The sequence below is a fragment of the Phytophthora cinnamomi genome (genome assembly GCF_018691715.1).
Source record: "Phytophthora cinnamomi strain GKB4 chromosome Unknown Contig0, whole genome shotgun sequence".
NCBI lineage: Eukaryota > Oomycota > Peronosporomycetes > Peronosporales > Peronosporaceae > Phytophthora > Phytophthora cinnamomi.
This window is the reverse complement of record NW_027150933.1, coordinates 528937-546102: the sequence shown is the minus strand read 5'-3', so window position 1 is coordinate 546102 and position 17166 is coordinate 528937. Positions and strand designations below refer to the sequence as shown.

Below are 17166 nucleotides of genomic sequence, written 5' to 3'. Positions count from 1 at the left end.
ACGTCATTACCGGCTATTGATTCATTATCTTCTCTATGATAAGGTTGTTCAACGTGAAAGGTCGATCTTTTTCATCAAGAGAGTCTGCCGGTAGGTGAGCCTACTTAATTGTTTCGGGAGTGATCGGAAAAAGCGTCGCGAATGCGGACCGTGAAGTAACTCTAGAGAAAGGCGGATACGGTTGTTGGCGCTTATTTGCAACTGTATTCGATTATTTCCAATCTGTAACCTGTCCAGCATTTTACCTCGGACGTTGTACACAGTCAACGAGACCGCGCACACAAGAGGGAATTGTTCACTGAGAATTTAAAGCTCTCGAGGGAGCCCTTTCGAATACCCCATTAGACCAATATGACATTGACTGTAGTCTTGCGAGTCAAAGAATGCAGAAATTAGTCTACATCATCGGATCCTTGCATCGGCGCAACTAAAACTCCCCCGTCTGGCGAACTAGCACCGCAGGCGGTGAAACACTTGGAATATTAACCACAATGTCCGCTACACTATCATGTACGAGTTGAAAGGTTGTACCGGGTTCAAATATGATAGATTTCAATACACCCAGAGTTCCGCTGACCACCAGTTTCTGCGGACTGATGTTTTGTGTCACCTGTACTGACATCCCAATAGTCAAATCTAATTACGATGCCATTAGAGCAAATCGCTCCGGAGTGCGATATCCCAGGCCTTGCCCGCTTCGTCTTGATACAATCGATAGGACACTCACCCGACGCTCGCAACGTCGGGAAGACCTCGAACGACTGTGTGACTACGGTGAGAACAAATAATGCTACGGTCACACGCGCGTGGCGGCCTACAGGGTGCAGTGAAAGCATTATAATAATGATTTTTGTGTGTGCCAATGGTGCCAGCGAATGGGCCCTTCTAGGTGGACCGTCGTTGCTTAATTGCCTGTTATCCGCGACCAGAAGCTGATACTACTTGGTCCGGAAGAATTGGTTAAGTAGGACGGTAGGGGAAGAATAACCAAAATAATCGGAAAACGTTCAAGATGATAAACTGACATTACTAGCCATACCACAAAGGACACCACTATGAAATAATATTTCTTAGTTTTTTTAGAAATATTATTTCTTAGTGGTATGGCTAGTAATGTCAGTTTATCATCTTGAACGTTTTCCGATTATTTTGGTTATTCTTCCGCTACTGTCCTACTAGAAATATTATTTCGTAGTTGTATCCTTAGTGGTATGGCTAGTAATGGCAGCTGTCAATCATCGCTAAGTGATCACGTACACACGGTAGTGTCAAACATGTACTTTTACTGATCATATATTATAATTCTCTGTCCCACCAATTTATAGGTACTTTGGTTTTTTGTGTACCACTCAACATTGTTAGAATGATTTCATTGGTTAAAATAGTATTGGCTAAGGCGGGCTGAAGTCCACCGTAAAACGGTTGGTGGTGGACATTAAATCGCCACAACAGTTTTGGCAACCAAGATGACACGCACAGTCGGGGCCAAGGACATCTCTCCGCAAACGCGCGTTGCGGTGGTGGTCTTCCTTACCACCTTGAGTAAGGAAGGCCGCCTCCGCTACGGAACCATAGCGCGAGCCAAGCGGCTCTTCAAACTTAGCCGCGCTTCCGTAGAGACCATCTGGGGTCTACGTAACGACTCCGCTGCCCTCGTGCAGCCTCGGCGGCCGTACCCGCCGAAGAAGACCCGCCTCAGCGCCAAGGAGGTGGGGGAGCGAGTTGCAGCGGTGCCGCTCTGCCAGCGGCAGACTTTGCGTGCTCTCGAAGCGGCCTCCGGCATCCCAAGATCGACGCTGCACCGGCACCTCAAGTCGAAGGTCCTGCGGCGCTTCATTTCAAGGGTCAAGCCGACGCTTACCGACGGACACAAGCTTCAGCGGCTAACGTGGGCTCTTGCGCACGTGCAGCGCCCTATTGGTAAGAATTTGGATTTTTCATTGTGAATGACATTAATTTACAATTTATTGTAATTAATTGTTGACTAATATAATTGTTACGCGGACTTTGTATCGTTTCAATGCAATGTATGATATTGTCCATATAGATGAGAAATGGTTCAATATGTACAAGGCGTCTTCGCGATACTACTTGGCCTCTGATGAAGCACTACCTTACCGATCGTGTTCGAACAAACGCTATATCGGTAAGGTGATGTTTCTTGCAGCAGTAGCAAGACCGCGATACGATTTTTCCCGAAAAAAGTATTTTGACGGAAAATTGGGATCTGGCCAATTGTTGAGCGCACCGCAGCAAAGAGAACCTCCAAAAATCGGGTTGCGGGAACGCCCATCACCGAGAACATCACTATGTCAAGAAAGATATACGTGCAGATGCTCAAGGAAAAAGTTTTCCCGGCAATTCGTGCCAAATGGCCAGGTACGTGTATTTATCAAACTGCCGATACATTCTCTCTATTAACGTTTGTCATTTTACGTAAACAGGTAGGAAAACTTCCGTTATACGTGTCCAACAGGACAACGCTGGCCCGCACGTAGAAGAAGATCATGGCGAGGTTCTTGCCGCCGGGAAGGAAGGTGGTTGGGACATCCAAATGTTGTGCCAGTCGCCTCGCTCACCTGAGTGTAACATACTGGATTTGGGAATTTTTAATTCTATTCAGTCCATACAGTATCGGCAACCGACAAACCAGATCGACGGGCTCATCGAAGCTGCAGCTAGTGTTTTTAATAGTGTTAAATACGAAACTATAGATAAATGCTTCCTCACTTTGCAAAAGTGTTGGAATGCATTATCATTAACGAGGGAGGCAATGATTTCAAGCTCCCTCGACTTCGTAAGACCGTCGGTCCTAATGGGCTCGGTCCAACGTCACTTCCGACTACGGCTTCAACTATAGAAAATGGCTACAAAGCACTGACTTCTCAGATTCTCAATCAATAAAACAATGTTTATATTTGTTAATTCCGTACCTAAAACTATATCAATCGATGACTGGATGAAATTATCATGTGATTTGACTCATATCGTCATAACAGGCAATTAAACCTCACTTTTTGGGGTGCCTATTAGAGAATGTTCCGCACGTTTCTGGCAGTTGTGCTGTTACATACGTGGTCACCAAGTCGGAGTGGACATCTGGTAATTTGTTTTACTAATATCGCTAATTTGCCGTGTAATTACGAAATAAAACCTTATTTCTTTCAAAAATGTTTTCGCGTTTGTGTTGTTATTTACTTGCTGAGCACTGTTATTAATCTGCAAAAAATATGATAAAGAGTGCGCTAGTGGGACTTTTAAACGCGGCTATTCCGGTCTTCGGCTCATATGTGTAGGTGAATCTATGGTTCGAAATATTAACTACCTATAAATTGGTGGGACAGAGAAGTATATTATATCAAACTTGTATTTTTACCGATGACATATTATATATTATATGATCGGTAAAAGTACAAGTTTGACACTACCGTGTGTACGTGATCACTTAGCGATGATAACGGTTGAGGTGCCTACGTAGCGAGAAGGGGTATGTTCCTTAGAAAGGGTAGTTCCAGACGAAGCAGAATACGTCGTCGACGACGTACGTATCGTCGACGAAGATCACCTTCACTGGCTGTGGGAATCTTGAACGCCGATGCTGCGGGGTGTCAATATATCCAAGAAGCCCGACGTGGCTCTCGTTGCTGCCTGGACGACTAAAAGCGAAGCCGCATCTAGATTGCAGTACATTGCCTTTATTGAGCTCGACAATGGAGTGCTCTGAGCGAAGCGCGACGTGGTTGTTCCTCTTGAACCCATAAATGTAAGCGCGGGCGTGCGCGGTAACAAAGTGCACCCAGGAACGAAGACCGCGTTTCCGGCATCAACCCGTGCGGGCGCAAACACTCGACCAAAGGGTTGGTCTTCGTTGCCACGCATCATTTTGAGGATCCGCCGCTCCGTCACCGAGACCATAGCGAAGAATGTTCCGCGGTGGCACTCGAAATACTCTGATAGCATCTCCGCCTCCTTGCCTAAACGAGTGCTCGGATACTATGCTCATCGTGCTCCACTCCATCCGTGAATTCAGCTAGCCTGGTCGACATGGGCAATGGAACGTATTGTGTCGGTCACATCAACTAGAACGGCGTGGTAGAGGACGAGGAATCCGCTCGTCTTCTGGCATTGCCTAGCGGACATGGCGCTGCGGTCTTTTGCAATGACGTCTAATTGGAAAATAAATCTCATAAACATTCATAAACATAAAATACTAGCGCAACCGAGGGTCTGTAGCTTACTCAGTGAACAAGCAAGGCTCTCGGTGTGGATAGATCTTTGAATGGACTGCACGTTGCACGCACAATCACGAGAACACCTTTGCCGCTTTCGTGTACAATAATTAGTGTGGCGCTGTCATCAACGCAACGGGTAGTGCTCGTCTTCCTTGAATGGAAGTGCCTTGAATAAAGTAAGTTGATGCATTGTAGAAGCCCCTGTGGCGATGCTTAGTTGAAGTAAGATCTGGTGTAGCTAGTGGAGACGCTTGGGTGAAGTGCTGGTGTTGCTAGAGGCACTCTTAGTTGAAGTAAGGTATTGGCGATGCTTAAATTAGGCTCGTTGAAGTAAGCATTGAGTGCGTAGTCAGTCTGGCCATCGTCGGCAATCTGAGCTGATTCACCACCTGCGCAGGGTCTGTGTTATTCCCATTTTTTGTCTGCTTATTGTCCTTCTTTCAATCCGATTGAAATCATGTTCGGGAAAATGAAAATGGATTCCGGCGCTATTACAACGAGTTTAACCCGCGGGACATCACGCCATTCGTCATGGAAACTTTTCAGGGATTTGAGTTGTTTCGCATGACACGCGTGTTCGAGCATTACGGGTGGATGGTGGATGGTCACTTCAATCCGGTGGGCGCTTTCAAAGATGAAGCGACCCGTTCCGGACATGGAGGATGCCAGCGGGACTCGTGTATGAGTATTCCTAACGTCTTGGAAGAAGGAAATAAATCGTTGATTCGCCCAGCGAGTGTGACCGTCGTCGTCGCCGCTGGGATCATAGCGGCTATCATTATCATCGCTGAGAGGGCTATCACTACCATGACTGCTAAACTCCTTTGCGGGACCTTCAACTGGAAGTCCTGTGAGTGGCTTGGTTTTCACCTCTATCTCGTGGGCGCAACCTTGACAACAGGATCTTCGTCTCGCCCCAGCGAGCATTCATAGAACTTGCGCCATCGGGACCGAAGCGGAGCCTTCATATGGTGCAGACTGTTGAGGATGGGGCTCGACGGCTGTCGCCATATAAAGGCCCCGCGGAAAGCCAGACACGGTAATGAAACCGCCCGAGGGTCCCGGGATGGGTACGCGAGCACCAAACCGGACAGAACAATATTAGATATATGTAGTTTAACAGGTGTCGATGTAGTCTACTGCACTACGCTAATGACTGGTATGGAGACTTTAGGATTAGACGCATATTCTCTGATACAGAGGCAATATTAGTGCGATGAGGAGCAGAAGCAGCAGGTAAGAAACGAGGACGACGTCCTCACTTCCGTTCTAAGTTTGGGCTGAGCACATCGGTAGGATAGCACGATGCTAGCGATCGAATGGCTAATAGCGACAATTGACAAGTGAAAACGGATGGTTCTTTCACTTTAACATCTATGAACGAGACCGACATAATCGCTGACTGTCTCCGAGGGCACAGGGTCTGGGAACAGTGCCCATGCGTTCAATGCTCCTATTATCGCGCTCCGGAATGGTGAAGTGACCGGCCACTTGACCTGGCATATACGGTTCTGCTACCAAAGCCACTGTTCCATTTTGTAAGCCGGTGGAAGCTGTCTTATTCAAAATTGTGGGTTGATTTCTCATACATGATCGCTTATATGTACGCCACCTTTTGCTGCATTCATCTAATACATTCCACCTTGTTACTAGCGTGGTACTGTGATAGGAAATCAATACCCGAAGTGTTATTCATTTTATTAGTTTTGATGTGAGGTACATTACAGTAATTTAATGTCTAAGGAACTAGTGGATGCCCGCCCGCTGGATGCTTACAACGGTGGCGTTCATCATTATCAGCATATAGCAGCTCAAGCTTGCACACATATCCACTCGTCCAACAGAAATATCGATGCGGTCATGGCTTTTGCCTTTCTCGGGGGCGATGAACCAGTCCAAACTATAGGATTGGCGCATTGTCTTCTGCGAACCGCAAGATTCGATACTAGCGCCCCAGGCGACGCTTCAAGGCGTATCAAGCGAAGAACAGCGGCAGGAGTTGTAATGTGATAAAATCCTCACAGGCAAGTAGATAGACTGGCGATCGTAGTGAAGTTTCGCTGCTGGTTTGACAGATGGTAAAGATCGTTGGGCACTGGCACACCTGTAGATGGCTGGGCTGACACCACTTCCACTCTAGTTTGTAAGTCAAGCATACAGGAAATAGTATCAAAGCATGCTTTCACTGACATCGATCACCGTTGGATGAAGATATGGTGGGGTAAATTTCAGTGAATTGTGGAGGGTTCTCCTTCCTGAGGTGTGGACGTCAACGCCTACTCCAAAGCGCGGCCTGGACAATAGGTACCAATACATGTACCCCGGGAGAAGCATAGCTGGAATTCAGGGCGAGGACCGTGTCGTGTAGTATCACTAGTTTCGGTAAGATTTACATTTAAAAAATCGAAGGTATAGCTTTGGTAGCTGGAACGATAACCTTTCCGGTGTCTATATTGGTGCAGGCGAAGATGGTAATGAGAGCGGTGGCTGTTTTAATTCGGGGTTCAGGATATATTAAGAGTGGTAACGTGGGTCATATGAGCGTAGAAACAGAGCCAATAACGCAACTGGGAAACGGAGGGGGGGGGTCGGTGATTTCACAGACTCGGGTAGTGGCGACTGAAGTGGGACCTATGAATCGACACTTTGTGCTGTGTGTCATTTGGAATGCTCAACGGAGCACTTGTACACAAATTGTGATAAGCCGATGTACCACTTCTGTTCGCACGATGCGTGCATCACTCTATATGTGACGAACATGGTCAACGAATGGAGGATTCTGAAGAATGCTGCCATTGCAGGAGGCAATGCTATGCAAAAGCAGCGTACGTGTCTAATGTGGCACGAGAACCGGAAAGTGTTGTCAACACCGTAAGTCGAAGGTTGATCGTTGCTGCTAGTGAGCCTTCTAGCTCAGCAGTGATTATCAAGGGTATGGGTATGACGTCAAGTTACAAACTAGTAGCCTCAAAACTGAAGAATCAATCCGGCCCCCAGGCGACCCAAGTTGTGGAAGCGAAGTACCCGGTGCCGAATACTCAAATGCAAAAACGCGCGGAACCACAAAAAAGGCAATCTAAAACGGCTTCAAAATGAAAAAGTGGGCCAAAAATACCAGAAAATAGCTTCAGAGAAGCGTAAGACGACGCAATGGCAGCGACAGACGTAGCTAAAACATTTAAAGCCAAGCCGGTTCTCTGAACGCGAGAGACAGCGGAGAAGTATCCTAACACCGCGAATACTGCATATTCTCCAGCAGAGGAGCCACGAGTGACCGCAAAGCATTACTGCTGTTCAAACCAAGGACCACATCGATGAAGTTCGCGAGGGTGTTGTAGTTCGTATTTGTGAGAATGCGTGGTGGAGATGCAGCTCTCACTGAGTCGTGGAGTTTGTTGTGTAACGTGGTCCTGAAGTACTCTGCTTCCCACAAATGTTTGAGAAACTGGGAGTTGAAATCGTTTCGAAATCACAACGAGCTACACATACCTCTTAGACCTGACCAAGTTGAAGACATACATTCCATGATATTTACGTTGGCTGGACGTAGCCCAAAACTGACGTATAAACAGGCGCAACATGGGCGACGATGACGCCATTCTCCTGTTCGCTTTTAGGCTTGTGATGTATTTAACACTATTCAATCATTTGCTGACCGCCCGTGTCATCTTTTATCACGCACCTCCACACTATTTCTGTTCAATTACAAGTGGCATTGAAAATGCTGGGCGCTTTTGATATTTCTAAAAAGAAATGCACCTAATTTGAGACCACGGGAAATAAAATGTTACTTATCAACCATTTAGCGTTTTCGATATAAGCGCGATTAAAATTGACAAGGAGATAACCGGACATAAACATAAAAGCTAAAACACTCGTAGGAAGCAAAACCAACTCTGATTCGATTGCTTTTTACACGAACTTTCCGGCAATATACAATAGGATCAAATTGAAAACAATATTGAGGTTTTTGTTGCCAAAAACACGTACTCGAATAACTAGTCCGTACCTATAATGAATAGTACTGCTTGGTTTAGACGGGGTTATGAGGGGAGTTTTTGGGTGCAGTTTTTTCTCTCAAAAATATACATGATACCTAAAGAAACTTTGTCAAGATCAGTAGCTTTTATATATGTAGTTGTTGTAGTCTCTTTACGAGTCAATACTACAAACACCTCCGGTATGTGGATAAACTGCCTGAATTTATTGAAAGATATGGAATTAACATACCTAACCCTTCATTTTTTTCCTGTATATATTTGTTACTAGACTGTCGTATCTAGAAAGTACAAAACTTTGGCAAAATACCAGCCAGTTACTGATGAGCCATTCGCGGTACAAGATCAGCCTGCTTGAGCCTCATTTCTAAACATTCAACCAACAAGACGCCGACCACCGCTGCTCAAGTCCTCGACTGTCTTACTCGCCGGTGGGATGATGAGGTTATCCATTTTCTCGTGGCGGCAGTGCACCGGCTTGATTTGCTGGAGCTATTTACAGTTGATATTGAAGCACAGCGACACACGCGTAGTTTTGTGGATACGATGGCCAGAATCCCGAAACGTAAACCTTGAAGCCACAAATATAGCCAATTGTTGTTGATTGGATGATGTTTATTCTGGGCTCTAACACCTTGTTATAATATTTCATTCGCTTTCTGAAAAAAAATGTCATGTCAAAACACATAATTGCCAGTGCAATTCCATCAGGTTTCTCCGACACTAATTACCATACGCGAGGACTGACTGGATTCGAGGTCGACGAGCACGTCGCGATGCACGTGTTTATAAGGTAGTTTCTCTTGGGGTCTGCTAACTCGCTGCTATTTGCTTGAGGTATGCACGAATATTAACTATCCGTAACTCAAAGCCTGCTTCGCCAACCCTCTGACATTAATTGCATGCTAGCTCACCGCGGAGCGACGGTTATCTGTCAATGTGAACTGATACATAACTGATTAGGTTTAGGAACGGACATAGACATCTCAGTAGGATGGTGTTGAGGATCGGGAAATGAGGACACGGTCGCTGGTTCGGCATTCGGTTTGCAACTGGCAACGACAGAGACATGTTCTGGAAGCTTCGGCGTGTAGCGTGCGATGACGGACCCATGGTGCATTTAAATGTTCCATCCAACTTCCACCAATGTGTAGTGTTAATCGGTGATGATCGTGTTTCCGGCCTCTTTGTTCGGATGTTTTACATTCTAAGTGCATCGCGCACCGATAACGCGTACCGGGATACGATGCACTTTGTCGCGCAAGCTACGGACCAGTGGCTGAGTCCTGTTGAAGTTATCTGCGATTTCGAATCTGGAATGATGGAAGCGGTGCAAACGCCGTTCCGCGATGTCATTGCGTTGGGCTGCTTGGTTCTCCTGAAACAAGCCCTGCGACGTGCCATGAAACGATATGATATTCATGACGAAGAGTACAATGTTGCAATGATGCAGTGTAGTTTACATTTTGACTGTCGTCAACCCTGAACACTTCAAGTCTCGTGGCAATGAGTTGGTTCAGCCGTAAATGAGACGTCGCTGCGCTGATCAAAAGGTTTGCTGCGTTCGCTCAGTCGGAACCCTTAGTCCTCTGTGGCTCCCACGCGTCGCCTCTGCTTGCTGTGTAGACCACTGCTGGGTCCTGGGTTTGCAGCCGCGTGCGACGCGCACAGACTGCCATACCGCAGGCATCCTCCCGATCGTTGGAGTGGAGCACTTTGTTGATGGGGAATCGACCATCGTCACGTCACGCGAAAACACATCCATGGGGTGAAATGAGCAACTAGGTTACTTCAAATAAAACGATACACCTCGTGAGAAGAGGCGAGAGCACATTACAGTCTTGTGATTGATGTGTACTCCCAATGCAGTGAGTGAAGAGATGGAGTTGAATTGGAAGAGTAACTAACGCTTAAAATACTCTAAAACGTTTAGAACAGTTTATAAGTATTCAGGAGCCCAACAACCAGTGTGAAGGGATCTTCTGCAACTGCAGTAAGGTGGCCGACCATCACATCCCAAAGTCCAAATCTCAGTGTGAACGGATCTTCTCCATGGAGGCGCCAAAGGAAGATGCGGCGAAACTCCGGACGAATTTATTGCAAGGGTTATATGCTGACGCCTCGCGAGATTCTAGCATGCATCCAAGCGCGTTGCTATCGTCACCCGATTGGGCCTAACGGGGGGCCTATCGCTGAAGCTCGTATCAAAGATGATCTTCTCAGTCAAGCCCGTTAGGGAATCACCTGACATCCCGCGCGCTCCCACGCAAGGTGATGGTCTCACCTCTACCTTGCTCTCCAAACTCTGTGCAATCATCCTCCTTGCCCCGCCCATCGCCAGCAGCATTATTGCATTCGTCTCCACAATCGGACGGTCCCCCATGCCAAGTCCAACGAGTTCTGTTGAAGCGTGGATCCTGGTAACTAGGATTGGAAGAGAGGTCTGGCAAGCTGCTCGCTGATTGAGAACTGCTTTATTTTAGTACGGCTTCCTATCCTACCGCGGCTACATCAGCTGGCGTCGCTAGTGTCCGTTGTAGCTGGTGGCGACGGTACCTAGACGTGAAACGACCCAGTTCTGGTTTAAGTGTATGGTTGCTCTGCAGCCATCCCAAGACGAGGATCTGGTACTTCTTTCCAACACGCCTCCCTCAAACCCCAGAAGGTTATGGACCTCACGTAGAAGTCGTGACGCTCACCATTTCACACAGCTTGCTGAGACGGGCCTTCTCCAGTGATTTGGTTAATGCGCCCGCAGGTTTCGCTTCGCCTTGGGTTTTCGCCCATACAGTCGACCCACGCTGGACTTGCTCTAGCACATTGTATCAGCGGAATTCCATGTGCCTCGTCCTGCAAGCGCAGGTAGGGCTAGTTGACATAATGTGCTGTCGATTCCGGAGCCTGGCTTGATTGTGAGATAACTCAGAACTTCAGCCACAGTGTTGCATTCCACAGTAGCTACCATGCTTGCTTGGCAGGCAGCTATATAGTCAGCCTCGATCGTCGATAGAAGGCGGTTAGTAGCTGTCGCCGAGCTACCCAGGCAATGACACCACTCACCAGCATGAAGACAAATCCACTTGTGGTTTTTCGTCACTCAGAGTCGCTCGCCCAAACACTATCATAAAATCCTTGCAGCACTATTGCATCATAACTGTCACTGCTGCCGTTAAAGTATCCAATCCCATACTCCGTATTCCCCACCATGTCACGCAAGACGCGATTACGAGCTGCGACGTACTTAGAGGTCGGCTGAGACAAGAATCTACTCAACTGAATCAGTGCATACGCGAGTTAAGGCCTTGCACAAGTAGCCAAGTAACGGGTTCCACCCCGAATATCCGCTCGTTCGGCACAGCTTCAATCGGCTTTGCGTATACCCGATCGTTTTTATTTATACAGCGTTCTTGTGTGTATACGACCACAATGTGCGTGGAAAGCCGGACACGTGCATCTGCGCCTTGATCGTTCCATGAGCGTTTGATGGGCCCTTTCACAGGAATTTCAGTAGGAGCCCTTCGGCCCTACCTTGATGGGCTCAATTCCCCGCGACTAGTACTAACTGTCCTTCACTTAGTTCACGAACTCGCCTCCCTTGTCTATCAAATACTACTTCACTGGGAATCGCGCGCTATTAGCCGGTCCAGTCTCTCTTTGAATGGTCTCCTTTATCTCACGCCCAGTCTGCCGCTGCTCACACGACGTACTGCCGGACGAGCGTTGACAGTGGATGGTGACTTGTTCGTGAGTCCGTGCCGCGTCAAAATCCTACTCCACTCGTCAATTATCACCTCTACAGCCTTATACCGTGTCCCATACATTGGCCTTGGAAAATCCGATTTGCGTATACGAGTTCATTTATGAGCTCCAATTCCGCGATTTAGCTGCTTTCGTTGGCGCTTCGCCTTCTGTTTTCATGCATGACGAGCGTCACACTCTTTTACCTGACATTGCGACAGCATCGAGGGCGCGATCCATATTTTAAGGTGTTTGGCACATGTATGAACCAATCGCTCGTGCCACACCAGGAGACTTCCTACACCATCCACCCCAGTCAAATTGCCTATAGCACGGATATCATACTGGCCTTCGGTCTTGCTTCTACCCTTACTTCCGGTGAACGTTTAAAAACGCAGTTTGCTTGAGCCTGCGTAGTATCCCCGTGTTTCCCGTGCTCCAGGGTCGGTGACATGGTCACGAGCATCGCCATTAATACCTAGCGACGGAGTTTGGTAGGATTTCGCCATTTGAACGAACAAAATGGGGGAACACGGGCGCTACACCGGTTCATACGATATGTTGGGGCGAAAGGTCCGGACATATTCAACACCGAACTCTGGACTCAGATAGTCCGCTGTGGGTTAGTTTATAAGTTCAGTGCGGAAGCATTGAAGGCAATGACGGGCGCAGGCGAAAGCTAACCGCCCCGAATGGAGTCGCGTCTAGAACATCAAGCGTTCGAGCGTCGAATAGATGAAGCACCGAACTAGAGGAGCTTCCACCCTGTAGTCCACTATCCTGAGGCTGTTAGAAGTGAAGGGTCGTTTTCTTCCCTGTTTTAGTGGCCCGTGGTTGTCTGAGTACCTAAGTGCACCACTACCCCAGCCCAGAATCCATACTGCGTCGTGTACACGTGCTCGTGTACACCTCGGATCAAGGGCTACAAGCCGATATCTGTCGAGGAGGTCAATAGCAAGTGCCTTCTATTCTAAATTAAATGTCAGAGTGCATGCCACAAAACGGGATGCTTTTCCACGGTGACATCAACTTACATCTAGGGTGAAGCTCGCCTACTTATGCATTTTCCCTGTGTGATAACTAATAAGGATGTAATGTCAAAGCCGCTGATGAAACTGATGCGCGAAGGGACGTCGTCTCCTCATGGACTATAACGAACGGTGGAGAACATCCAGCGGCGATGTGAAAAACGGTACGATAAACTGATTTGCCTCTTTACCGACCGTGTCACGCAGCCGAAGTTATCAAATTCGACTTATTTGGCGCCCGCGCCACCGTCGGTGGGTAAACACAGCTCACAACAAAAGCATGTAGGCACGGAAACATTGTCGCCAGCTTGGCTGTAGCGAAGACCTGTCGCGTTTAGGGGGGTAGCATCCCCAAAACGCGACAGGTGTTCGTAATGGTGTATGACTTCGTCTGCTGTATATGTGCCGGCATTCACCCAAAATCGCAGCCATTTCGGCTGGCGTAATTTGAAGCAGAAGGAGAACTACTGGGCCAACTTGAACATCAAGCTATAGTTGACAACTAAAACCCTGGTCTGCATTCTATCTACTGCCTCTCAGCCCGTCGCATTTCAGCTTACCCTTCTTTCCCTTGCAGATGCACACCGTTTGGATTCGCCAACCCCATCGCCGCCAAGTACTATGAACGCAATAGGCAGTTTAGAGCGGGCTTCAGATATCTCAATATCGACACCATGCGAAAATACAACCGGCAGGATAATCTCTCAACGCCATGAAGGTGCAATGGCTCCTCAACCCTTGATGAGTAGTCAATCATGTCAGTTACAGCACTCGTATCGTCGAACCCTACCGCAACAACGCAAGAGCATATCCAAATTCTGCCTGAAGATGCTGCTTCAATACCGAACTCAAGTGGTAATACATTCCACGAGTGTAAATGAAGCATTATCCCCACCTGCCGCTCACAAACAAAGCATTGCGTTGTTGGCTGAAGAGAGGAAGCCGCCGGCCGAGCTATCGCCGAATAGCAATACACAACCTGCTGTCCCGCCGCGCAGGAGCAGGGAGACTTCGTGTAGTGGCTGTCGGCAACAAAAGAAGCCATGTGGAGATCGCACATGAAATCACTACAGCACACACAACCAAAGAACACTGACAGCCACACCGAATCGGCCAGATTATATAGTTATTCGGCGCCGATATAATCCCTTGACAACACCTTTCGATTGCTTGTTTGAAAACTCAGTGTTTGAACCGGTAGCTGGGTTATCTATTTCTTCACATTGAAGGTAGACCTCGATCACGTGGCGGATGATATCGCCAGCTTCCACCCTTAGCGGTAGCAGCCGTGATCTACTGGTGTCCCGAGGTCGTCGGTGGCGCCCGAGGTGATGTCCAACGGGCCGCTGTTACTGCCGGTCCAATGCATTGACCACGTTGTACTGGTTGCAGTGGACACCACAACCGAATACCAGGCACGTTATACGTGTAAACAGATACGATATATATATGACATTACCTTGTCCGAGGAAAGGTTTAACAATTCGTACCGTACGCGAGCGCATCGTCGAGTTTCTAAGAGGCGCTAGAGCCAGCGGCATCTTTGTACGAGTAGCGTTGAGGTCATTACTGCCAGTACTCTTGTCGTCCTCGTCCTTTTTGTCTCCTAGACGGCCACGCTTACGCGTTGGTAAGCGCCACGAGCGAGCCTCGCTCCCTGATACTCGTTCTAACTTGAAATACTGGGGGGGTCAATCGGTTCCAAAATCAGTGAAAACGGGTCAGATACGGTCGGATCTGGTGCCGACCTGTTGAGGATTATTCCGCGGAATAACTTATGTACCATGCGGCGTACGGTGGGACGTCGTCGGAAGAAGAACCGGGTAATGGATTGGCTGAGTCGGTGGAGAGCGACTCGGAACAAGGAGGAAATCATCAAGTAGTAGCAGGCATCGGGGTACTCAGTCATATAGTTGAGTTAGCATCGCCGGCTACACATATTGCCAGCCAACCCCAGAGCTCCAACGGGTGTTGATGATGGTCTATCAGACGACTGTACGTACAAATGTGTCATGATTGTCCCGCTTGAGCACCAACAAATCATATTTCTCGAGCGAAATCAGAAGCGGTGACGATCTTCGACTCAAATGCGATGACGGTCGTGTTCATGCTGGATCCAGCCACGGATTTCGACGACTTCGTGGCTCCCGCTGACGAAACGTAGATGACCAAGTTTGTAAGCTGGTGTTACGTTGTAGACTAATCCCATCTCCTGCTGTTGCCACATTGACTGTCGAGATTCTCAAATTTTAGGGGATTGAGCGGGGGGGGGGGGGGGTAATACGCTAAGAGATAAGTATTGCGAATTGAGCCCCCAAAGCCTATTGGGGATCTAAAAATGCGAAGCGATTTCCAGTGCTGAAGAAGTAGCTGATATCATGTTTGCAATTCCTACGTCATCTCCAGCATCGGAAAGATGTGGCGAGGCCGGTGAAACCTGAATCGCCCATGTGTGCGGTGGCAAGCCCGGAGAAGTGGTTGTAGGCACTTCTCGGGACACCGCTGAAAGCCAGCCATTTCACCTGCTGTCTCCAGCTCCAAACGAGCTGCCTTTTTCCTATGTGCGTTCACCTTAGAACATTATCTGCCGCCCTCACGAAGCTCCAACCCCGCCATCTCCATCGCCATGCGTGTGCTTGCCTCCAACAGACCCACCCGGGCTTTCTCCAACAAGCAAGTCGCTCGGTTTTACTTCTCGCCGGCGCTCGGCGAGCAAGCAGAACCGACGGGCCATCAAGTCTGCAAGTCTTGCGGAAAACACCGCAAGCACACGCCTCGCTCGGGCTACTCCAACTTGATTTCGCACGTCCGAGACAGCCACGCTAACTACGAGGACGGGATGCGTGACGCAAGCGCTGCTGCCACCGGAACGCTCGTCCCGTGGGTCAGCCAGAAGGCGACAAACCGATTTGGTTGGATGCGTTGGATTGTCATGTGCAATCTCCCGTTCGTTTTCTGTGAGTCAGACGAGACTCGCAGGTACGATCCCGATACTACATTCAAGTTTCCGTTTGTATCACTAACATTTTGGCTACCGTGTTAACGGTAGGTTTACCAACTTACAGCCGATCTCTGTCGAGACGCACTATGGTGACATGGAAAACGTCGTGAAGGCCGTTGAGAAAACCATCGATGAGGAGATGCCCAAGAACATTGGCCTTATCATCGACGGGTAGTCGCATGGAACCGAGCACTTCCTGGCGGTGTATGCATGTTACGAGTCCTCGGATGGCCATCGATTCCCGCTCCTCACCATGGCTCCAATCATCGACGAACTCGACGACGCGCTCAATGCGGACGGCCACACAGCGGCCATAGCACGTTTGTTGCCGTTTTTTTGGACGGTCTCTAGCGGATGTGCTGTTTCTGGTAGGGGATAATTGCGCAGTCAGCAAGCGTCTGGCTAACCTTACGGGTGTGCCACTTGTTGGCTGCGCAAGTCACCGTCTCAATCTCGCGGTGCGGAAGCATCTCGCACCCTATGAGGACGCGCTGGGGCAAGTCCAAGCGCTTATGCGTAAGCTACGCACGCTCGAACAAGCCGCCAAGCTTCGGTATGAGTATTATTTTGTGCATTACTTTGTTTATATTATGACGATTACTAATATGTCGCTACTACTTTACAGACAAAAAACCTCTCTCCAGCCTATCCTCCGCCAAGGCACGCGATAGTCGTCGACGTTCGCAATGCTTGCGCGAGAGTTTCGCCTTTTCGAGCTCCTCTCCCCTGACGACGAGGACCTGGAAGACCTCATCCCCTCACCAGCCACCCACCGCAGCATCCGGAAGTTCTTCGATTTTTTTTTGTTTTGGTTGGTATGCCTGAGTTGGTATATATTGAATTTTCGGGATCCCTGGTAGTAACCATAGGCATCGACATCCGAGGTGTGAGATTCGTGCGGGTGAAGTGGACGGCGCTGGCGGCGGCAACCTCGTTGCAGTACTGATCGGCCGCGTGCTACTGCCTGCGAGCCGTTGTTTGGGACGTCGGCGATAACTGCACGGCGCCACACGCATCATTGCCGAGGATAGAGGACAGCTCGATGGATCGAGCCGACAAGACTGCGCCGCAGTATTTTGTGGGTAGGAGTTCTTTCTGGCGAGCATTTACCCGGTGGGTCGATCCGCGGATTTCGAGGTTAGGCCGTTAGTTGTAGACTCCGGGAAAAT

General features: G+C 48.6%; 1 protein-coding gene across 1 annotated transcript; it reads left to right on the top strand.

The window, feature by feature from the left end:
• Positions 1-1466: 1466 nt before the first annotated feature.
• On the top strand, positions 1467-16172 carry IUM83_01808 (uncharacterized protein; the record flags this gene model as incomplete). Its single annotated transcript, XM_067925688.1, has 3 exons — positions 1467-1920; positions 15573-15975; positions 16046-16172. The coding sequence occupies 3 exons, from the start codon at positions 1467-1469 to the stop codon at positions 16170-16172; spliced, it is 984 nt and encodes a 327-aa protein (XP_067800764.1).
• Positions 16173-17166: the final 994 nt, after the last annotated feature.